The 23,354-nt window shown below is 44.0% G+C and overlaps 1 protein-coding gene across 3 annotated transcripts in view; it reads left to right on the forward strand.

Moving 5' to 3' along the window:
• The window catches only part of FARP1 (FERM, ARH/RhoGEF and pleckstrin domain protein 1), a 290,586-nt gene that overhangs the window by 42,048 nt on the left and 225,184 nt on the right, over window positions 1-23,354 (forward strand). For 2 of the 3 annotated variants that reach the window (XM_079902745.1, XM_079902747.1), the window contains exon 2: window positions 15,433-15,626. In XM_079902745.1, the coding sequence (XP_079758871.1) occupies window positions 15,456-15,626 (171 nt within the window). In that variant the 5' untranslated portion in view covers window positions 15,433-15,455. Of the gene's footprint in view, window positions 1-5,831; window positions 5,942-15,432; window positions 15,627-23,354 lie in introns of those variants that run through there. The other variant, XM_079902746.1, reaches the window with a different exon arrangement.

The following is a 23,354-nucleotide window of genomic DNA, read 5'->3' on the forward strand; positions in this document are numbered from 1 at the left end:
CCATTTTCAAATGCCTTTTTTGATATCTGGTAGTTGCTATGAGTGATACTGTTATTTCCGATTATAATGAATTATAATGAATGAAGTGGCTAGTTTTCCATGGGTTATTCCATCTTAGAATTCCCATTTTAAGTACTACTTATTTATAGTAGCTATCCTTTTTTGTGTCTTTCGTTACTTAGACAGGATTTTATTGTGAATTTTTGAGTGCAACTTTCTTTTAAAATGTTTTGCTTGGGCTCAAGTAAAATGAGTTTGGGAGTATAACATTTGTTTTAAAAGAAAAGATTGTTTATCTGTTGAAAGTTTTGAAAAATTTCCCAGGCTTATTTATTTATGTAGAGCTGGGGGAGAGGAAAATTCCATGATTATTTTCTGATTTCTCCTTTTTTTGGTCTCTTCATGTTTTCTGTAACAGATGATATACTTTATTGTTGTTTAATTTTTACTTATTCTTTGTTTGCTTTTGTAGTCTCTCGTCTGCTTCAAAATTCTTTAGATAAAGACTGTTCATTCTTCTTCCTTATATTGGGGTAGAGAATAGTCCATTTTCCTTTCAGTGGGACTTTGGTAGAACATCATTTACTTATATTTTCAATGTTAAAAATATTCTTTGTAACTTAACATTTTTTTTCTTTCATTCATTGTCTTTCCATAAAACAGTGTTTGAGCTTGCAGATAACTCGTTGAATTTGGCTTTGTTCTCAAGAATTTTACGCTTTATGATCTGAGAATGTATACCATATACATAGAACTTCTGTTATAGGTGGATTTTTTGTGTTCCAGCAAACTTGTTTTTATTTGAAAAACTGGAGTATAATATTTTTAAAAAGTATTTTTTAGTTTGCCATTTCTTGCTGTCCAGATATTGTTACTTCTGTCCTTATTGATTGTACTGGGTAGGCTTATATTTCTTTAGTGATTGGCTTGTTCGAGTGAGTTATAGAACGTTGATGCCTTCTAGATTTTGGCTGCTACCTAAGTGAGCGTCAGGCACCCCATTTGGGAAACAGAGCTGGTGGCCCCTACTTTTAGGCTATGAGGTGGATGAGGGAGAGCCCGGAAGTGAGGGGTCGGACCAGGGCCTGGCATTCAGCCAAGGGCTCTCTTGACCTCTTGTTTCCCCTTCTTAGTTCTCCAGCTTTTCACAGCTTCTCCGGATAAAACTTGCTTCTGCAGGTACCTGCCCCGTGTAGCAGTCAGTCGTGTAGGATTGTGAGTAGTAAGCAAAGTAATGCAAATAAGTACTTAATGAATGGCACGTGTTATTAGGTGAAAGTGCTTTGTGAGAAGACGAAACAATTTGAGTGAAAACTTATGTTCCTCAGCAGTTAACAGAAATAGCAGAAGTGCTGTGCTTTAATGTCTCATCTCACAAAGCAACTTGTCCTTTGAGCCGGAGAGTGATCTGGAGCTCGTTTCTCAGCCCCACTTCCCTGTCACTGTGTCCCTTTCGTGGCACGTGGATCCAGTCTGGTTTTGTATCTGTTTCTGTTAAGCAGTGTGTTCCATGGGAACGGAGGGTTTGCCTTGGGAGAGGAAGCGTAATCTTAATTTCCCTTTGGGCTTTCTTTGACTTGGCCCAGGAGCATCTGCTGTGTGGATCTCGGTTTCCCTCGATGCTCGGCAGTTTTCACTTTTAAGGGTGGTGCCTTTGCCTGCCCTTTCCAAGGTTCTTTAGTCCTGAGAACTTAATTAATTCACGGGTGTTCCATAAATGCTCTAATCCATTGCATGAATAGATGCTTGGAAAAATCCTTGCTCATAGAAGTGAGAAATTATTTAAGACAGTTAAAAAATGCATAATTTAGAACCATAAAAAGAGAGTACACCATGGGAAAACTGGGCAGCTACATGTAAAAGAATGAAATTAGAACATTTTCTCACGCTGTATACAAAAGTAGACTCAATGGATTAAGGACCTAAATGTAAGACTGGAAACCATAAAACTCCTAGAAGAGAACATAGGCAGAGCACTCTTTGACACAAATCATAACAATATATTTTGGATCTGTCTCTAAGCCAAAAGAAACAAAAGCAAAAACAAATAGGACCTAATTAATTTAAAAGCTTTTGCGTAGCAAAGAAAACCATTGACAAAATGAAAAGACAACCTACTAAATGGGAGAAAATATTTGCAAATGATATGACTGATAAGGGGCTAATATTCCAAACATACAAACAGCTCATACAATTTAATATCAAAAAACCCAAACTACCCTGTTAAAAAATGGGCAGAAGATCTGAATAGAAATTTTTCCAAGGAAGACATACAGATGACCAACGGGCACATGATAAGATGCTCATATATCATTGATCATTAGAGAAATGCAAATCAAAACCATGATGAGATATCACCCCACACCTGTCAGAATGGCTGTCATTAAGAAGACCACAAATAACAAATGTTGATGAGGCTGTGGCTAAAATGGAACCCTCATACACTGTTGGTGGGAATGTAAATTGGTGCAGCCACTGTGGAATAGTATGGAAGTTCCTCAAAAAACTAAAAATGGAACTACCACAAGACCCGGCAATTCCGCTCCTGAGTACATATTCAAAGAAAATGAGAACACTAACTGAGAAAGATACATGCACTCCAATGTTCATAGCAGCATTATTTATAATAACCAAGATATGGAAGCAACCTAAGTGCTCATCAACAGATGAATGAAGAATATATATATATATATATGTATATGCACGTGCACACACTCACACACACACACACACACACACACACACACACACACACAATAGCATACTACTCAGCCATAAAAAAGAATGAAAATTTGCCATTTGAAACAACATGGATGGTCCTGGAGGGATATGATGCTTAGTTAAATAAGTCAGAGAAAGACAAATACTGTATGTTATCCCTTATATGTGGAATCTAAAATATACAACAAACTGCTGAATATAACAAAACAGAAAAAGGCTCACTGATATAGAGGACAAACTAGTGGTTACCAGTTGGGAGAGGGAAGAGGGGCGGGGAAAAAGGGGTATGGGATAATGAGGTACAAACTACTATGTATAAAATAAGGTACAAGGATATATTGTACAGCACAGGGAATTATTGGCATTATTTTGTAATAACTTTGAAGGGAATATAATCTATATAAATACTGAATCACTAGGCTGTATACCTGAAACTAATACATTATAAATCAATTATACTTCAATTTAAAAAAGATAGAAAAAAAGTCCACTACACTCTTTATAGGTCTAGTAGTCATTCAGTAAGCATTAGTAGTAAGCATTTTGATTATTTGATGGATTTTCTCCTTTGGCGTCCTTAGCAGCTTACATGGGTGATTAGCCTAGTAGCTTGATTGGCACCTCTGTGCTGGAAAAGGTGAGAAGCTTGGGGGAGACTGTGATTGCATCTAAAATGACTAAGGTGTAAGGTCACTGAATATTGGAGAAGGTGACAATTTAGAGATTATCTTGTCCAGGAGGGCCCATGGTGAGCGGTGAAGACCAGCCTGTCTGCAGTCTGGTCCCACGTCTGCCACTTTACTAGCTGGGTGACCGTGGGAAAATTGACTTAATCTCTTTGCCTTGGTTTCCGCATCTGTAAAAGGGGTCAATAATAGTATCCACCTAACGGTGGTTGTGAGGATTAAATAAATTAGTATTTGCACAGCTCATAGAACAGTGCCCACTCTCCTCTAGAAAGGGCTACATAAGTGTTGGTTAAATTAAAATAATAACATATTTTTCCATATTCTGTGAATGAGAAGCTTAAAATCCAGGAAAGTTAATGTTACTGTATACTCAAACACTTCAAAAATTAGGATTAGAACCTGATGGACAATCTGATGGATGGTATCTAATTCTTTTCCCTTCCAGCAACCCATGGCAAAATGTGCTATTCATCGTCACTCATTCTATTAATGGACAACATTGTTTAATTAAATACCTTATTTTTTAACCAGGCTGACATTTAAATTCTTCTTTTTTCACAAGGGGTTTCCCTCTTTTATTATGTTCTTTTCTTTTCCTTGACATTTCATTATTTTAATTAATAATTAATTCTAGGGGAAGCGTTCCAGAAGGCGATGCCCTTCATACCTCTGCTGTATTCTATTGTATCCTTTGGCCTGTAATAATGTTGCCTAGTGTATTTCTCGAATAATATTCAAATGGTGAGAGAATTTCAGTCTATTCTTTAATGGTTTAATAGAAGTTGCTTTCCTTTTCCCACCTTGAAGGGAAGCCCTGTCATTTATGATTCATTGGTTTTGGGAAGCTTTAGGAAATGCCTTTTTTTTTTCCTAAACGTTGTATGAAATACTATCGTTACTCACTCCAGAATAGATGTCAGTAGAATGTTACACAGGATGTAGGACACATTTCTATGTTGCCATTTATTTTAAAAAATATTCATTTATTTATTTGGCCACGTTGGGTCTCAGTTGCGGCGCTCGGGCTCTAGAGCGCAGGGCTTAGTTGCCCCACGGCACGTGGGATCTTCGTTCCCGGACCAGGGATTGAACCCAGGACCTTGGCAGTGAAAGCGCCGAGTCCTAACCACTGGACCGCCAGGGAATTCCCTGCCAAATTATTTTCTTAAAGCTGCATAGTTCCACCTTGTCTTAAAAACCACAGTGGCTCACCCTGGTCCATCAGATGCACCTCCTGTGGCTTTTTGGCCCTATTATTTCAGGCCGACTGAAACCTGCGTCTCACCCACCTTTCTGCTTTTCACTATTTTCTCACCTCTGTTGGTCTGTATCCACCATGTGCACAGCTCCTGGCACTGCCTGGACACTTCCTTACTGAATGCAAAAGGGAACTCCAGCAAGCATGTGTATATTTTCCATACGTTTCGTTTCCATCTGCCCTCAGGGCTACTTAACACAGCCTTTTCCCAAGGACCGGGCGACTTCCTCGGCATTCTCTGTAGCTTTTAAAATTCACATACTACCTATTGTCAGAAATAAATACGTTGCCTTCAACAGTTATCACTGAGTACCTGCTTTCTACTGCTGGAGGGATGATAGGTCCCGTAGAGACGAACCGTATGATGCCATGTTCCTGCCTTGTGTGCTGCGTAGTGCTAAGCGTAGTCGCTGAATTATTACAGGTCCTTAAAAATGCTTGTGAATGGCGATGATCCCAATTACTGTGACATTTCAGTGACAGTATACTTTAAGCAGTCTGTTATTTTCAAGGATGTTGAGTAAGCAGATCCAGTAATAGACTGCACCCTCCTTATGGGTCAGACAGGGCTTAGGTGCTTTCCACAGGTATTTGGGAAGGCTGACCAGTGTCAGTTGGTGACAAAGAGAGAGGCCTTTCTGTCGTGAGTGGATGAGAGAGCGAGCTTGACCACAGCCTAAGAAATGCAGCCTCTGGTTCCACTGCAGCGCTGTTGTTCTGTGGGAACCGAGAGACGCCGCCAGCTGGTTTCTTATCTTCCAGAAGACCACCTTTCTCCTTCCATTTTATTTACCCAGGCCTTTTAATGAGAGGAGAGAATGGAGGGGGAGTTAAAATTTAATTTTGTACTCTCAGAATCACGGAGAGATGGACATGATGAAAATGTGAATCATTGGAGATTTTTTTTCCTGGTTTCCTGTTTTTTTATTTCTATTGGAGTGAAAGCGCCTTCTCTTCCCAATACCTTTCACTCCTGACTCCATCCTGCATGTTTTTGTCCTTGCCTATTTCATGGAGGACGTAGGTTCTACCAAATCAGCGAAAAGGCAAACAAAAGCGTTGTCTTAAGTCGTTTTTAGAACAAGGTTGGAAGACAAATGAAAATGTCCTGGGAAAAGGAATGCCACTTTTTCTTGCCAAGAGCTGTTGAAAGAATCAGTCTGGTGCGTGTGTGAAACGTGGTTTTTTTCCTCGGTGAAGGTGTCGAGTAAGTGCTTGATTTGTGTCAGGTGGATTTACTTACCTCAGCTGATCCTCATGGGGACCCTTGGACGTAAGTGGCAGCGGTCTCGGGCTGGAGCTTGAGCTAGGAGCTGCTGGGGGGCTTGTTAAAACCCAGATGCGGGCCCACCCTCCCTGATTCAGCCGGCCTGCGCGGGGGCGGAGAATTTGCATTTCTAACGAGCTCCCAGGTGGTACTGATGCGGCTCGTTTGCAGCCACAGTTTAAGAAGCCCTGCAGGCAGTGGTCAGTTTTCTCTGCCTCTTCTAGGAGGATGACTCTGTAGTGGAGACATGACTGCCTGAAGTTCTCATAGCCCCCGAGTCGGGCGGGCCCTCGCACTATGACAGGAGGAACATGTCATGCTCCCAGGTAATGCAGCCAGGCCCCCCCACCCCCCTACTGCCCCTCTGGGCTTGGAATTGAGCTCGCAGTGCAGGAAAAGAGGAGAAAGACCTGGAAAGCAAGTGGAATATAAGCCCAATACGAGCAAAACGCCAGGGAGAAGAAAGTAAGGCTTCCTTCCCTCCCCCAGCCCCAAAGAGTAGATCAGGGAAGGCTTTCTAGAGTCGGAGACACTAGAGCCGGTAAAGAGGATATTTTAGGAGGAAGAAGCAACGGCAGCCGCCACAACATAGGAAAATGCAGCCACGCTGAACAGTTTGTTTACAGGGAGAGAAAACGGGGCAGGTCATTGAAATTCCGGCTGGGAATTTTCACGTTTATGTTGTTATTGATTAGACTCGGGTTTTTGAGTAGAAGGTGTGGTTAAAACTAGACTTTGGAAATAACCTCTGCGACGTGAGAGACTCGCTCTTCTGCTCTGAGTTGTCCTTGAAGTACTTCGCAGAGATTTGTTAGGGGGATTTAAGATAGCCTAGTTAATTTTTTCCCCACTAGGGTTGGAGAGGAAAGACAGTGAAGAAATATTCTTTATCAGGTTTCCACAGTTCAGTTCTCTTTTCCGTGGTGGGTGAAATGGGGCACCCAGCTTCCCAAGAGTTGATATCCTGGTCCCCCTTCTCCCCAATGATCCAGCGGGCCTGACAATCCCTCGCCTGTTTGAAGTGTCTGGTTGATGTAAAACAGGTGATCTGCAGTCGCTCCTTCTGCTCACAGACTTTTTTGAAAGAAGTAAATCTATCCGCCCGGATAGCTGTTTTTGAACTTTCTCAAAACCCCTTATCTAAGTCTTGTGAAAGGCCAGCCGTGGCCGCCTGTGTCCTGGAGCAGCTGCTGGGCCGCGCGCCTTTCTGGGGCGTCTCCCCCTCCCTGGCCTGTGGCTCCCCGGGGACAGGAGCACAAGGTGGCTTTGTCACCTGGCACCTAAGCTGGAGTGAACAGGCACTGGTGGAGGTTACACATGCTTTGCCCTTTGCCCTCCTGGGAGTCTCACGTGGTCAATCATTGTCCCCGCCCGCCCCCCCCCCCAAAACTGGCAAACGCCAGCCCCTCCACCGTCAGCGAGAGGCCCTGGGCGCTCCGGCGGCTCTAGGACCCAGCCCCGTAGCTTCGTACAGATCTACCTCTTGGGCTGCTGCTTCTGTAAATTATTCACTTCCTATGAAGTTTTCTCAACCTGGAATTTTTCAGTGGCTTACGTTTAAAACTGGAAGGAAGACCTCTTGCCAACCTTCTGCTCGTCAGCCTGTTTTGAACGATAATTGTCACCCTTGTTTACTGTGATTTCATCTTAGTTGATTTCATGCTTTAAAGGGGACGGGGTGGACAGCAGGCATCTGCCCTTTTAGAAAAATGAAAATTTTAAAATTGTCTTAATTTTTGTCTGAATGGTACAAAATATTAAAGGTCCCCAAAAGTGAGCAGTGGAAAGCACCTCTCAGAGCCTCCTCATCGCTGTCTGCAGCCATGTCTCGGGCCAGCTCTCCTCCCTCTGCCCTTCCAAGAATATTCATGTGTGTGTCCACTTACATACCGTATATTTAATGTATAATTTACATATCATACCTTTGGCCTGTTTTCAGTTCAAAGGATTTTAGTAAATTTACAGACTTGTGTGACCGTCACCACAATCTAGTTTTGGAAGGTTTCTATCACCTCCAAAAAGATCTCTATCCCTCAGGCCCTTTGCCGTCAGTCACAGCTGCTACCCCGACCCAAAGCAACAACTTTCTGTCTCTCTAGATTTGCTTTGTCTGGATATTTTCATATAAGTAGGCTCCTATGCCATGGAGTCGTTTGCCTCAGGCTTCTTTCACTTGGCAAAATGTTTTGGGGGCTCATCCACGTTGCACCGTGTATCTGCATTTCATTTCCTTTTAATGACGAGTAATAATATTCCCTCCTATGGATATACCACATTTTGTTTACCCACTGGGTGATGAACATTCGGATTATTTCCACTTGTTGACTATTTTTAGCTCTAAACATCTCCATACACACAGTCTTTGTGAAGACATACATTCTCCTCTGTCTTGGGGAGATACCTAGGAGTGTAATAGCTCAGTCACCAGGGGAACCCAGTTGCTGGGTTGTATGCTAAATTTATGATTAACTTTTAAGAAACTTCCCCAATATTATCCAAAGTCTGCACCTTTTTGTATTCCCACCAGCCATCAGCAATGTATGAGAAATTCCATTTTTTCCCCATTCTCGGTAACACTTGTTACTGTCCATTATAGTGGGTGTGGAATATTATCTCATTGTGGATGTAATTTGCATTTCCTAGTGAGGGACAGTGGTGAACATATTTTCGTGTGCTTATTAACCACTTGTATATCTCTGGAGGTTTAAATTCTCTTTTTATTATCAGTTTTAAAACATATGGTAACAGTTAACTTAAGGCCTCTCACCATCTCAACTCCTTCCCCTGCCAATTTTTTAATTATTTCTACATTGTCAGGAATTATAATATTCTGCAGCTATGACAGTGATTTTAGCCTTCCTCTTACAGTATAAATGGATTTAAAGTTTACCAATAATTGTTTTTCCTTGTTTCACCACTTAGCCTCTTGTTTTGCTGTTTATCCTTTAGTAGCTTCTCCCAGAAGGGCTTGAGTTCTTGACTCTTTTAAATGTTTCAGTGAAAATTCAGCTAGATTCCATGTTCTGATTCATCTTTTATTTCTTGGAAGATAGTTTGGTCAGTTAAACATCGAACGTGTGTTATCAAATGCAAGTTTGTGTGCCCAACACACAGTAAGGCCAAATAAACTGAAACGTCAGAGTTTGTAGCAGAGAAAGGTTTATTGCAGGGCCGAGCAAGGAGAATGGGTGGCTCATGCCCCCAAACCCCCAAACTTCCCAAAGGGTTTCAGCAAAGCACTTTTAAAGGCCAGATGAGGGAGGAGGGTAGCAGGGTATGTGATCATCTTGTGCACAATTCTCTGATTGGTTAATGGTGAGGTAACAGGGTGGTTAACTTTATCAATCCTTAGGCACCACTAGGTCTGGGGGCCACTCACCAAGTAGTTAATTCCTTCCATTTGTTGGTGGTTTTTAGCAACTGAAAAACTCAGCAAAGATGCCTGAGATACTATTATCTGGGTACTTCACAGAAGAGCTACAGAAGAGGATATGGGGGAGTAGTCTGTCCCAGGCAGGCCCCATAGGGTCCTGCTCGGTGACAAATGTTGCTGTGGAGTCTGAACTTTTATCCCCTCCTTTGTTTTTTTTGAACTGTTTGCGTAGATGCCCAAATAATTCCTTCTTAATTTTTGAAGATGAGTGATGACACAGGAAACTTCCAGGTGTTCATCATTTTAGTTATTTCTGGGATATGATATGTTCATTTATTATGGAGAATCTTTTATTTCTGAAATGTCTTCCTGAATTATACCTTAAAATGTTTTTCTTGTTCCATTGAGGTTTTTTTTTTTTTCCGTTTAGGGACGCCTATTATGGGTGTGTTGGATTTCTTTTCTTTGTTTTCCATATTTATCATTTTTCTGTTCTAAATCTTTTGCTTGCTTTTCTCCATCTTTCCCCTCCAGACTCTCACATTTTCACCAGTGTGTATTTCCTTTTAGCTGCTTCCATTTGATGATTGTTAAAGCAGCCCAGATGGACTAAGACAAAGTACCATAAACAGGAAAACAACAAATTTATTTCTCACAGTCCTGGAGGCTGGAGAATCCAAGATCAAGGGCCAGTGGACTTGGTGTCTAGACCCACTTCCTGGTTCATAGATGGCAGTCTTGTGATATTACTTTTCCTCACATGGTGGAAGGGACAAGAGAGTTATCTGGATGCTTTTCATAAGGACACTAATCCCATTCAGGAGGGCTCCACCCTCACCATCCAATCACCTCCGGAAGGCCCTGCCTCCAAGTACCATCACATTTGGGGTTAAGTTTCAGTGTATGAATTTGGGGGTGACACAAACATTCATTCTATAGTAGTGACTTTGTTTTTGGCTGTGCCACATGGCATGTGGGATCTTAGTTCCGCAACCAGAGATTGAACCCATGCCCCCTGCAGTGGAAGTGTGGAGTCTTAACCACTGGACCTCCAGGGAAGTCCCAGTAGTGATGTTTTTATTCATTCTTTTGTTTTCACCCTGAGGTCTGCCCTCATGCTTTATTTCCTTCTCATACTTCCCTGAACTCTTGTAAATCCTCTTCTGTTTTTGTAGATAGAATCAGTTATTTCTTTGTTTTGTTAATTTATGACAGTGTGGGCAAAATTTTCATCTGTTGCATATAACATTGCTTTGGTGGGTGTTTTTCATCTGTCATTCATTTTCATTTTCCTCTTTTTGCAGCATCTTTGTAAAGGTTCTTTTTTGTTATTAGATGAATTCTTTATGAACTAGCTATTTACAGGAGCTTCACGTGAGCAGGAGACAGGGCCATGTCCCATGCCAGTGGGGATTCTTGTGACCTGAGGTTGCGCGTGTGTGTGTGTGTGTGTGTGTGTGTGTGTGTGTGTGTGTGTGTGTGTGTGTAAAATCCTTTCAACCCTTATTTTTCTCTAGCTTACTGAGACTGGTTGTGTTCCTAGTGGGGTCTCTCTCTTTCACTTTGCCTCGGCAACAGACTGCTTCTTGCTAATATGTCTTACCTGTGTGGTTTCTCATTCAATTCGACCTTTCCTGCTTCCTGATTTCTCCCACCACACTGCATCCAGGGAAGCTCTTAGTGCTACCTGCGTGTCTGTTGCCCTTCTTTTCAGAAAGTTATTGCTGGATATCCTGCTTATTTGGGGAGCATGGCTCTGGCAGGCATGGGCTCTCCAAGAATTTTCCTTCTCTGTCTGACCTTCACTGCAGTTGGCCAACTCTTTCTCATGTTTCGTGGTTCAAAGCTACAGATGTGTTCCAGGTTCCTCTGGGATGGAGTTAGCATTTTTGTGTGTGTTTTCCTTATTGCTTTTGGGTGAATTCCAAGAGGAAGTCTTTAAGCCAAGAGACTATAACAAGACAATTCTAGTTTTTTATCTTTTCTTTGCCAGTTAAAGTTTGCACTGCTTTTTTGTTGTAGTCATTATTTCCTTTTTAACCAACTTTTCACATAGAGCTAAAGAAGAAGGTAGTTTCACAAACAGCTCTTTACTTTTAGGTCTGGAATGATCATGTTAGTAATAACATGGTACAAGGAAAGAAATATTAATCTTTTTTACCTTGACGCTTTCTTAAGGAATTCAGAAGTTGGAGGAAGTTATGGAGGTAAAGTTGGAATAGAGCATGGATTGCTATTTATACACAGGAGGCTTTTAGGTTTGTTAGGTATGTGATGTAGAAGGCTGTGTTTTATTGCTGGATTCACCGATTTTGCTATCCAGCATCGGTTATGGTTGCCCATTCATGACTTGACAGCGTTCCTCAGATATTCCCTTGACATTCTTAGGCTGCTCCGCTCAAAACTCTTGGCTGGATTTATGTTGGAGTTAAACAGCACTTTCCATGAACAGTAACAATCTGCCTGCAAGTATGAAAACAAAAAGTGTGACATGCTTTGTTGAAATGTTAATATCCAGAAGTAGAACAAATACACGCATGAGATCATTTGAAGACGAAAAAGAGATAAAGGAAGTTGAGGTACCAGATGTCTATTAATCACTGGCTCAATTTAATTTTTAAGTGCCCAGCTGTTAAAAATCACAGTGTTCTTCTGGGGATCTTGGGCCAGCGTGGAGAGAAAGGGTTCCATTTCGAGGATGAGAGCCTTGCTCTTTGCTTAGGTAGGACAAAGAGAAAATGAGTTTAGAGCACCTTTAAGGTGGGGTGACGTGAGAGAATAAACCCTGACCTCCCTGCCGTCGGCTCCCTGGATGGGCATCAGAGCCACAGCCCGGACCTACCCCTCTCAACTCAGAGCGAGAAGAGGCCAAGTGGTCAGGCCCAGCATCAGTGATTGAGGACAGGGCCTGTCCATGCTGGTGGAGTGCGGGGAACAGAAGGTGGGGTTGGAGGCGAGCAGTGGAGGATGTTTACAGAGGCAGGGAGGGATCAACACCAAAGTAGGAATGAGTGCAAAGAGGAGGCTGGCAATGGGGAAGGCAAACTGGACTGATGTCAAAGCTTTCTTTAGCGCTTGTGTTTATTTTTAACCATGAGACCGTGAATAGAAAACATATAGGGGAATAATTCTGCCTGGTTTGTGAAGATTATTTTAAACACAGTGATGCCATAGTTAATTAGATCTATACCAGCCACATATGATTCATTGAACAAATGTAGGTGATCTGCTTTTCACTTCGGTGTAGAGCATTGTAGATGAGCAAAGTCTAGTTGTGTCTTAAGACCAAGAGACGATTAAGCAAAAGATAATCACATAATCAAACAGATTGGAATTAGGTTCTTAAAAAAACAACCTTATCTGGGGGAGAAATCAGAAAGGTACTTACTTGTATAGCAGACCTGTGAAATCATAGGTGGACATTCAAGAAAGGAGTAGTAGTTCTCAAAAGGCTGGTCCTTAACTAGCATGGTGACACAGAAGTCCAATCTCAAAGGATTGCATAGGGACGAAAAATAATCTCTTACAGACGTTGGTGGAAAGTTGGTGGGGAAAATGAGTGTGGGAGAAATAAGTAGTAAATGGTGTTTCCTGGGTGGTGGTCAGGCCCTCTCCCTTTTCAGTCGAAGGGTGTGTCTTTTCAGGCCAGGGTGGTTTGATCCAATGACCCATCTTATCGAGGTGACTCCATAGTTTCTACTCTACTGACCTCAGGGCCAGCCCTCTGTGTCACAGGGAGAATGTTCGAGGTTTCACTGAGAGGAAGGGGAGGTTCCCATATGGAATTCGGTGGGAAACTTCTGGGAAGGAACCTGACTGACCCTTCAGGAGAAGGAAGAGCCTTGGTCAAGAAGAACCTACACAATGAGGCTGACAAACTGGATGTTTTTTCCTGAAGCAAAGAGCTGAAGGGTGGCTCGTAAGATGCAGCCCTGAGGTCTGTACCTCACACCACAGGTGACCCTTGAGTGCCCCTTCTGTGACTTTCTTTGTCACTGAGACAAAGGGTCATTCCTTCTCTGCCTCTTCTCCCTCGGCCCTTGTGTGAATTTACTGCTATAACAAAGTCCCACAGGCTGGGTGTCTTAACAGGTTTATTTTCTCACAGTTCTGGAGGTCGGAAGTTTAGATCTAGGTGTTGGCAGGGTTGGTTTCTCCTGAGGCATCTCTCCTCGGCTTGCAGATGGCCACCTTCTCCCTGTGTCCTCACATGGCTTTTCCTCTGTGCATGCCTGGTGTCTCTGTGTGTGTGCAAATTTGCTCCTCTTACAAGGACACCAGTCAGATTGGATTAGGGCCCATCTTAATCACTGTTTTAAATTGGTCACCTCTTTTAAGACCCTGTCTCCAAATGCCGTCACATTCTGAGTTACATGGGGTTAGTGCTCCAAGGTAAGAATTTGGGGGGGACACAGTTCAGTCCATAACAACCCCCATGGCTGGGCATGTTTGTTCTTTTTGCTTTTTCATTGCCCTGTCTCCCCCCCACCCCTTTCACATTCACCCTCACCCTGGCTTTCACTTCTACAGCGAGATGGACTCTGAACCCAAAGCCCAAATCCAGCTCCACCTCCCCCACAGCCTGCTGGATATCCTTTTAAAGCCTTCAGTGTGTCCCCAGTCACACACACACCTTCCCCTCCCACTTCTTCACTTCTGCCCTGATTTAAAACTTTCTGGTCACTGTTATACTTTAATCTCCTTCTTCTCAGTAGCTAACCATTTACAACACCGGGTTAATTTTTCCATAAAAGTGGGTTTTATAGCATCATCTTTTTATTTCCGTCGCCACTGTTCAAGCTGATCTCCTCGAGCTCCAATTGTTGCCTTAGCTTTGTAACTGGACTCCCCCAGCCCCTGCCAGCCCGTCTCTTTTTCCGGCGCATTAGTATAGATCATCTTCACATTCATTTTTCTCAAGTTCTACTTTCGTGGTGTCATTATTCTTATTCAGTGACTCGCTACAGGGTGAAGACCATATCTCTCAGCTAGGTCTTTGATGTCCTTTGTGGTCTGATTCCAACCTAGTTTCCAAATGCATCTTTAACTCTGCAGCATTGATTCTCAGTTGTCTTCCTAAATGCCACCTGATTTCTGTCCCATAGCTTTCTTGATGCTGTTCTACTTCCCTGGAATTCCTTCTCCTTGTGTGTTCCTGTCTCCTTCCAAGCATTACCCAACATTTGAGACTCAGTGGAGTTCAGTTCCTACCTTCTGCATGATGGAGCAGATAACTTTGTCAATACTGTAATATGTAGAATGGTTTCCTGGGAGAGGGGGAGCAACTGCGGGAGGGTGGCAGGAAAAAAATTAATTAGGAGGAAAAGAAGAACTCGAGAGAAAAGACCCTACCTGATGTCACCTGGGTTTGTGTGAGCGTGTGTTTCGTTTCCTCAACCAGGTTATAAACTCGGGAGCTACAAGATCCGTTTTATCTATTTATCTTGGTAACGCCTACATTACTTGGTATGTTCCATGATCCATAAAAAGTAAACTAATGGATGTTAATGATATGGGTTAGGCACTGCTCATTATCTTCCCAGCAGACCGCAAGTGTGTGAAAAATGGTGCCTAGCTCATGGCAGACCCTAACTAATAATACGTAGAACACAACTGAATCTAGCGTATTAAGAGCTGACTGTAAAACTAGAAAAGGGTAAACTATGTAAAAGTATGCAGAAGGATGGGGCTTCCCTGGTGGCGCAGTGGTTGAGGGTCTGCCTGCCGATGCAGGGGGGACACGGGTTTGTGCCCTGGTCCGGGAAGAGCCCACATGCTGCGGAGTGGCTGGGCCCGTGAGCCATGGCCGCTGAGCCTGCGCGTCCGGAGCCTGTGCTCCGCAGCGGGAGGGGCCACGACAGTGAGAGGCCCGTGTACCGCAAAACAAAGTATGCAGAAGGATAAAATATGCACAAATATTTGCATGCCTTGAGTGGCTAAAGGTGACGCTGTGTGTGAATGAGCCGAACGCTTATCAGCTCGTGTGATTCCTGCACGGGGGGTGGGAACTGGCCATCTTGTGCTTCGGGGACGTGGCCACAGTGACCGGCAGAAGGCGACCAATGTTACTAAGGTGGTCTCAGTGAGTCTCCTGATGTATTTTTCTTCTCTCTGCTTCCTGCAGGCATCATATAACCTGCTCTCATCATGGGAGAAATAGAGCAGAGGCCAACTCCAGGATCGAGACTGGGGGCAGCGGAGAATTCGGGGATCAGTACCTTGGAACATGGACAGAAGCCTCCCCCGACGCCTTCAGGAAAACTCATGTCCGTCAGAATCCAGATGCTGGATGACACCCAGGAGGCCTTTGAAGTTCCGGTAAGTCGGGGGCAGCCTTCGGCACGGGGAGGCTCGTGTCATTCCTGCGTTTCGGTGACTGCGAGGTGGCAGGTCTGTGTGTTCAGCGGCTCCCTGCCCACCCTCGCTGTCCTCCTCTGGAGCGTCTGGTTCCGAGCTGTCAGTTTTTGGATTTATGCGCGGACCGCGCCCAGTGATATCAGTGGGTGTGTCATTTGAACTTTACTCTGATTTTCCATATTCCAGTAGATATCTGTGTGTACATGCCTACGTATGTATTACTTACATATTTGGATTGGAGGGAACTGTGGTCTGCGTCTCCGTTTAATTTGCTCGTTACAAGCAGTTCCTCTCAACGTCGATGCATGTGTGTGAGCACCCCATTTCCCTAGGTTACCGGCAGGAAAGTTCCGAGAAAACCGTCAAAGACCTGAATGGGTGTTCCGACATCAGAGAAGTTGCCGAGCATGTTTGTGGGTGGGGAGTCGGGGTGCAGAAGAACCCTGATCCCAGCCCCCAGTGTGGCAGCCCTAGAAGGGAAGAGGCCCCATCCCAGGGGCGGACCAGAGTGGGGTGTCCAGGAGCCGGGCAGAGAAGGAGGAACGGCAGCCTTGGCCTTGTCCATCAGCGAGAGCTGCATGCCCCCGTGGTTCTGGTGTCTTCCTCAGAGCCCCTGCCTCGTGGCCCCTTGCCCTCCCTCATCCTTCTCTCCAGCCTCCTCCTGAAATCCGACCGCTGCTAGCGGTTCGGGAACCACCACCGGTTAGTTATGTGCAGATGCAGGATTTGTTCCCGTGGCAGGGAGAGTGCGGACGTGTGTCCCCACCTCTGTAGAACTCTGACTGCAGTCTCCTCAAGCATGAATTAGCATCCAGAGAATTCACAGCGCGCTCTGCCTGTTTTCTGTGTTCTCCCTTGGGTACTACACCCACATCTCACATGGCTTGTGTGGGGGGGGAGGAAGGAAGTAACTCTTGAATTCCAAACAGCCAAACTGTAAGCGAACTTTGGGAACATAACCTGTTTTTAAAGTGGAGACGATCCATCAATTATTCCCGATGGCTAGAGCGACTAAAACTTAACAGTTGGCATTCACGTCTGCATCTCATCATTTAATGGTTTATGTAATATGATTCACTAAGTCATATTCATTTCAAAGAATGTTGTTCAGAGGGTGTGAATTACCATTAAGTGTCTCAGGGAAGATAAACCTCAGAAAGAAAAGCTATGTTTAAACCTGCCAATTTATTGCACATTGCAAACCACCTTTGTATCTTTCTAATTTACTTGCTGTGGAATTCCTGTCTCTTTAAGGACTTGAACTTCTTCATATTCTGAGGCACAAAGCCGTTGCTAATCTGCTGAAATTGTAAAAATAGATTGAGGGGCACACCTGCCAGCCTGGTAGAGTCCGGCCTTCTGCAACATGTCCCAGCCTCCTCTCCTCCCCGCGCCGCACCCCACATCCCTCCCGCACCCTGCCTCCTTTCTCTTCATTGCCAGACTGGTTTGGTGAGGTATTTCATTTCAGTGTTTCCTCTTCGGTACTGCTAAGGACTTCTGAGCCCAAGTCTCTAGCAACGCATTCTTTTTTTTTTTTTTCTTTTTTTATCATCTTTATTGGAGTATAATTGCTTTACAACGGTGTGTTAGTTTCTGCTTTATAACAAAGTGAATCAGCTATACATATACATACATCCCCATATCTCCTCCCTCTTGCGTCTCCCTCCCACCCTCCCTATCCCACCCTTCTAGGTGGTCACAGAGCACCGAGCTGATCTCCCTGTGCTACGTGGCTGCTTCCCACTAGCTATCTTATTTTACGTTTGGTAGTGTATATATGTCCATGCCACTCTCTCACTTCATCCCAGCTTACCCTTCCCCCTCCCCATGTCCTCAAGTCCATTCTCTAGTAGGTCTGTGTCTTTATTCCCATCTTACCCCTAGGTACTTCATGACCTTTTTTTTTCTTAGATTCCATATATATGTGTTAGCATACAGTATTTGTTTTTCTCTTTCTGACTTACTTCACTCTGTATGAGACTTTAGGTCCGTCCACCTCACTACAAATAACTCAATTTCATTTCTTTTTATGGCTGAGTAATATTCCATTGTATATATGTGCCACATCTTCTTGATCCATTCATCCGATGATGGACACTTAGGTTGCTTCCATGTCCTGGCTATTGTAAATAGAGCTGCAATGAACATTTTGGTACATGACTGTTTTTGAATTATGGTTTTCTCAGGGTATATGCCCAGTAGTGGGATTGCTGGGTCATATGGTAGTTCTATTTTTAGTTTTTTAAGGAACCTCCATACTGTTCTCCATAGTGGCTGTATCAATTTACATTGGTGTTCCCGTGTGTGGTTTGGACCGAGGGCCAGCAAATGCTGCTGTTGTGTGCATGAGCTACAGGAAGCATTGTACTGTATTCACTTGCAGTTCTTGTTTCCCTGAACCAAAGGATGTCAAAACTCTGGTCCTAGCTACTACTTAGCTAGGAACTATATAGGAACTCCCTGCCTAAGAAATAGGAATAGAAGTGTGTTTGCGTCTTTTAAAAAAGATTTTACTTGATAATTTCTGTTGTCTGTGCTTTGCATTTGTAACTCCTCTGCCTGGAAGGTTTCTCATACCACCCCCTTCCCACATAAACTCCTGTGCATCCTTAGAGGTCCTGTCTGTTTTACCCAGATGCCAACTTCTGGAGGCAGTGGCTGTTTTCTTCCCCCATTTCAGACTTCTTTGCTCATACATCTGTCAGGGTGGAGCTGGACCCCTGAGATTCAAATCCCAGCTTCATCTACTGACACATTAATCACCTTGGGCAAGGTACTTAATCTCTCTGTATCTCAGTTTTCTCCTCTGTAAAATGAGGCTAATCAAAAACCCTACCTCATTTTATGAGAATAAAAGAGTTGATACAAATAAAGGAACAGCTCTTGGCACATACTAAGAGCTTGGACCATAATATGATTAGTGGTACCAGTGGGCATTTGCCGCTTCACTGTTGGCTTCTCGGGGCTGGGACCTTACCTTATTGTCTCATCCCCAGCACCTTGCACAGCGCCTGGCATGTAGTAGGTGCTCATTAAGTGTTTGCTGACTGAATATTAGGAGTAGACTGAATCTTACAAGTAGAATTAATGCTATTGTTAGTTTTTCACATGCCTCATCCATTCATGTTTAATTTTTATTTCTGGCGTTGAGTCAGAATGTTCCTTCGCAACCCATGGGCAACAGATGTTTTCCATAACTGCCTGTAGAAAGGCAGCAATCAGCATTTTTATTGACTAAGCTGATTCTAAATTGCTACCTTGTGGTCTTTAAGAACAGAACCAGCCAGGTCTCTGCACAGCTGGGAAGCATCAGGCTGGCTGTGGTGACTCAGCCGCTGTGCTTGGGATTGGAGCGGAGGGACACAGGATCACAAGAGACCCAGCTCCCCATAAGTGCTTTAAACCTTGCTCCAGAACTTTCTGCTGGGGATTCATCAAGGCCAAGTGTCTGAGCCTGGAAGTGTCCCCTTAGCCCACACGTGCTCCCTCCTCAGGTTGGGCACCCCACAAGGATGGGTCCTCCTCGTTAATTCACATTCATCACACACACGAGCAGGCACTTGGCCAGAAGTCGTTACAGTTTCCCTTGGGGGACATTCTTCCATGAACCACAGCTTTCCTTGGGGGATTGAGTTTCCTGGGCCTTTCCTAAGACTTTTGTTTTAGAGGATGGACGAAGGCCAAGTCATCATTTAAAAATGCATGTTCCCTAAACACTTCCTGGCACAGATAACCACACCAGTCTTCATCATTTCTTACAGCCCTGAATGAGGTCTTATTAAAGAGTTGAATCCTTTGAAAAGCGTGAGCAGTGAGCATCAGACTTCTCTACGCCATGGCTAGTTCTACCGTCACCTTTGCTCTTGAACTTGGACGGTCTTTTTAGCTATTTCCTCTACAGCGTTGAAAGTTCAAAAGTAATATTTATAGGAAATTCTTACGGGGCGTTTTATCATCTTTATGTGGAAAAGGCTGTGCGGATAAGCCCCAGCCTGTGGTTTGTGATATATGCAGCCTTCCCTTCCAACCAGAGATGATAAATCGAGGTGACTTGTGTGGGTCTGAAAGGGTTAAATGACTCCCTCCACTCCCACCCCCCTGGAAGGTTCCTGAGAAGGTTTGATGTGTCCTGTCCTCACTCATGACCCCGCTGGTAAACAAATGCTGTTCCTGCTGACGTTTGTAGGGTGAACAGATGGCGCCTTCCCCAAGTGTTTATTCAGTTTATGTGTTTTCATTAGCAAGGCCACCCTAGCAAGAGTGGAGAAGAGCAGAGGAAATCAAACGGAGCCACGTTCTGCTGCTTTTGAGCGGCCCTGGTGAAAACGCTTGGGAGAGATGCTCACAGGTGATGCGAAGACGCCTGGCCTTTGTTGCGTAGTGAGCGGGCGTGGCCTGGTGCAGGTGCGGAGTGCTCCGTGTCAGCCACAGCCATCCCGGGGAGTAACAGTCATCGCGCCCTGTGTTTGTGTCTTGTCGGTTGCTTTACTCAGAAGCCTTTACAGCTCCCAGCTGCCTGACGATAAAGTATGGATTTCTTCGTCTGGGGAGGCTGGGAGAGAGCTGGGGCCTTCCTGGAGGGCCCGCTGCAGATGGCTGAGCTGTTATTCGTTGTGATTCCCCACTGCTGTCCTCGGTTGGTTCATCCTGTGCGTTAGCATCTGAAGCCAGAAAATTCTCTTACCTGTTCACGTGCTTATTTTTGGCCTCCCGCAGGTAGAGTGGGACCTGTGTGGAGGCACGGCCTCTTTTGTTCTTGTTTGTCATCAGATTCTATGCCTCAGCAGTGCCTGGACCCAGCCGATGCCGTAACCTGTGACCGACGGCCCACACCTCTGTTCAATCATTTGCCTCTCGCAAGTGATGAAAGGTGGCTGGCGCCGTCATCTCTGTAAGATGAGGGAACACTTGGGGAGTGCTTCGAGTCACTTCATCACATTTGCACAGTTGGGATAGGACTGGGATTGGAACCGCCTTCCCCGACCCCGAGCTGCCGCTTCTTGTAAGATCTGTGGGCTTCCACTGTCTTGCCCAATTGGATCTTTTCAAACTTGCCTCCAAGCCTCCCAGACGGGAGGCACCACAGCCTCATCTTGGGGCTGCTCTGGTTCTTTTTCCATTTCTAAACACCGGCCAACATCCACTAACAAATTTATCAAGATCACCTCAACCGTCCAAGCCCCCCCATAGCTCTTGCTGGGGGCCATCTCTCTCTTCTTATAGTACTTGCTATGTGTACCTCTAATTAGACTTTGAGTCACAGGCTTTAATCTTGCTTCTCTCCCTAATTAGTTCCCTTATAAACCCCGCTGTGACTTGGTTTCCTTATTTGCAAAATGAGGTGTTTGGTCCAGATGATACTACAGGCTTTTTTTTTCTCCCTTTCTTTTTTTGGAAGTCAGCACCTTGTGTTGACATCTTTGTTGATGAATTACCTTTTCATGACTGTATTTGTTAATCCCCCAGGCAGATGGTAAACTCTTTCAGAAAAGGGATTTTTAATCTTAAAAAAACCACAAAATTCTAAAAGGCTCCTCAGAGATAGTAGTTACTGTGTAACTAGTAAGTGCTCAAAGCAGTGTGGTCGGGGTGAATAAGCGGATGGTATACAATATGTTGCTTACGGAGCATCAGGCAGCGTTAGGATTTTGTGTGTGTGTGTTGGTGGGAGGTGGGGTAACTTACCTACATCTCACTAAACTAAATTGGGCCAAACTTTACGCCACTTGAAAATTGTAGGTAGAAGATGGAAAGAAATCAAATATTTTCTGGACAACTCATTATTAGCAGGAAGCAAACAAGTTTGTTGAACACAAACATCTAAAACTTTTAAGAAAAATGATTAGGTTGCATGTCATAATAAAAGACTGCAAAGGGTTTTTTTATTTAAGGAGGGCAAAACTGCCTGTTATCTCAGACCTAATTTGGAGTCTCACACGGTCAGCCCATAAATGATTAAACATTTATTCATAAATGTTTATTTATTATAAACATTATAAACATTATTTCATTTTCTTACATTTTGAAATGAAGCAGTCGTTTAATTTCTTTAATTTTCACTGAAGCCTGGGCTTGACGTCAGTCGAGGGCTTGTTCCTCCAAGTGCTTTGTGGTTCTGCAAAAGGTCGTAAATGGTTAGAGAATTTGAAAACTGTCTTCATAGGCTTGCGCTCAGAAAAAAGGACGTAGCAGAAGTTTGTCTTTTTAAAAAGCTCCGCGTGTCCTTTTGGGGACCCCCCAGTTTACATCGGGAAAAGCTGAGGCTGATGGCTTGGAGCTGGCCTTGTGTCACTCACAGCCACTGTGTCTACAGAAACGCATGGTCCTTTTCTGACTTTGTCTTATGTTGAATGATTTTGTTCCCTTTTTAATTTCTATTTCAGCCATCTTAGAGACGATGCCTTTTTGGATAAGCCACTAAATGTCTTGGGTTTTTTTTTTCTCCCCAAAGAGGTGGAATGTACATTTAACCAAGATCTTGGGGGGAAATATATCTTCCTTTGTAATACGTGCTCTGCTTCTTGGTTCCCCTGGAATCGCAAGTCCCTGGCAGTGGGGTTATTCCTTGCAGTTGATTGGATTATATGATCTTAGAAGGCAGGTGTGCATTCAGGGGTCCTTTTATTTTTTTTTCTTTTGCGTAAAATGCACTAAGAGGTGATGGTGGTGATACCGAGACCTAAATAAAATTTAATTGACTATTTAAACCAGAAGGGAGATGTGTGTGCCCAGAGCTCCGTTAACTGCCCCTTAAGCAGCTGCAGTTTGAACCAGAATGAGGGGAAGGAATTTCACAAGTTCACTCAGCTTTTTAAAAATGAGTCCATATTTCTTTCCCCTTATCAGTGTTGCTTTTGGCTCCTATTATTAGCAGAGTTTCTGAAAGAGTATTCATGTCCACTCCGTGTTGCATGGTCCTTTCTGTGTTTTATTTAACTTGAATGATAAATGGTCCGTCTGGGTCTGGTCTCATGATGTTAAATTTAAGGGCTATTTTAATAGATAAAAAAATTTTTTTTCATAATTCATTTCAGTGGAATACTGTTAGCCTTCCTTTCTAGTTCCTTAGAAGCAGAGAGTAGGACTTAAATGTTGGCCCGAAATGTTTGTGTGCCCCTTTCAACTCCACTGTAGACCCTTGATCAAAGTCATTTCTGAGGCTCTGACGTGATGGCAGGAATTCTGTAACAGCTGTTTGCTATTTTCTCCCTGAAAAGTCTCTCAGTAGAAACTAATAAATAAAAGGAATAAACTGTAATTGAGAATGTCTGTATCAGACATTAAAGTGGGCCAGTATTCTGGGGAAACGTAGGGAGTTTGAGAAGCTGCTTTTTTCCTCCCCTCTTTATTTATTTATTTATTTATTTTGCGGTACGCGGGCCTCTCACTGTTGTGGCCTCTCCCGTTGCGGAGCACAGGCTCCGGACGCGCAGGCTCAGTGGCCATGGCTCACGGGCCCAGCCCCTCCGCAGCATGTGGGATCCTCCCGGACCGGGGTACGAACCCGTGTCCCCTGCATCGGCAGGCGGGCTCTCAACCACTGCGCCACCAGGGAAACCCCCTCCCCTCTTTTAAGTGGAGATAATAAATTGTCTGAATTATAAAAACAGAGTGGTTAAAGGGGAAAGTCCAGGGCCGCGCATCCGGGCTTCAAGGCTTACTAGCCGGGTGGCTCTGGGTGAGAAG

This window comes from Stenella coeruleoalba (assembly GCF_951394435.1).
Source record: "Stenella coeruleoalba genome assembly, chromosome: 18".
Lineage (NCBI taxonomy): Eukaryota > Metazoa > Chordata > Mammalia > Artiodactyla > Delphinidae > Stenella > Stenella coeruleoalba.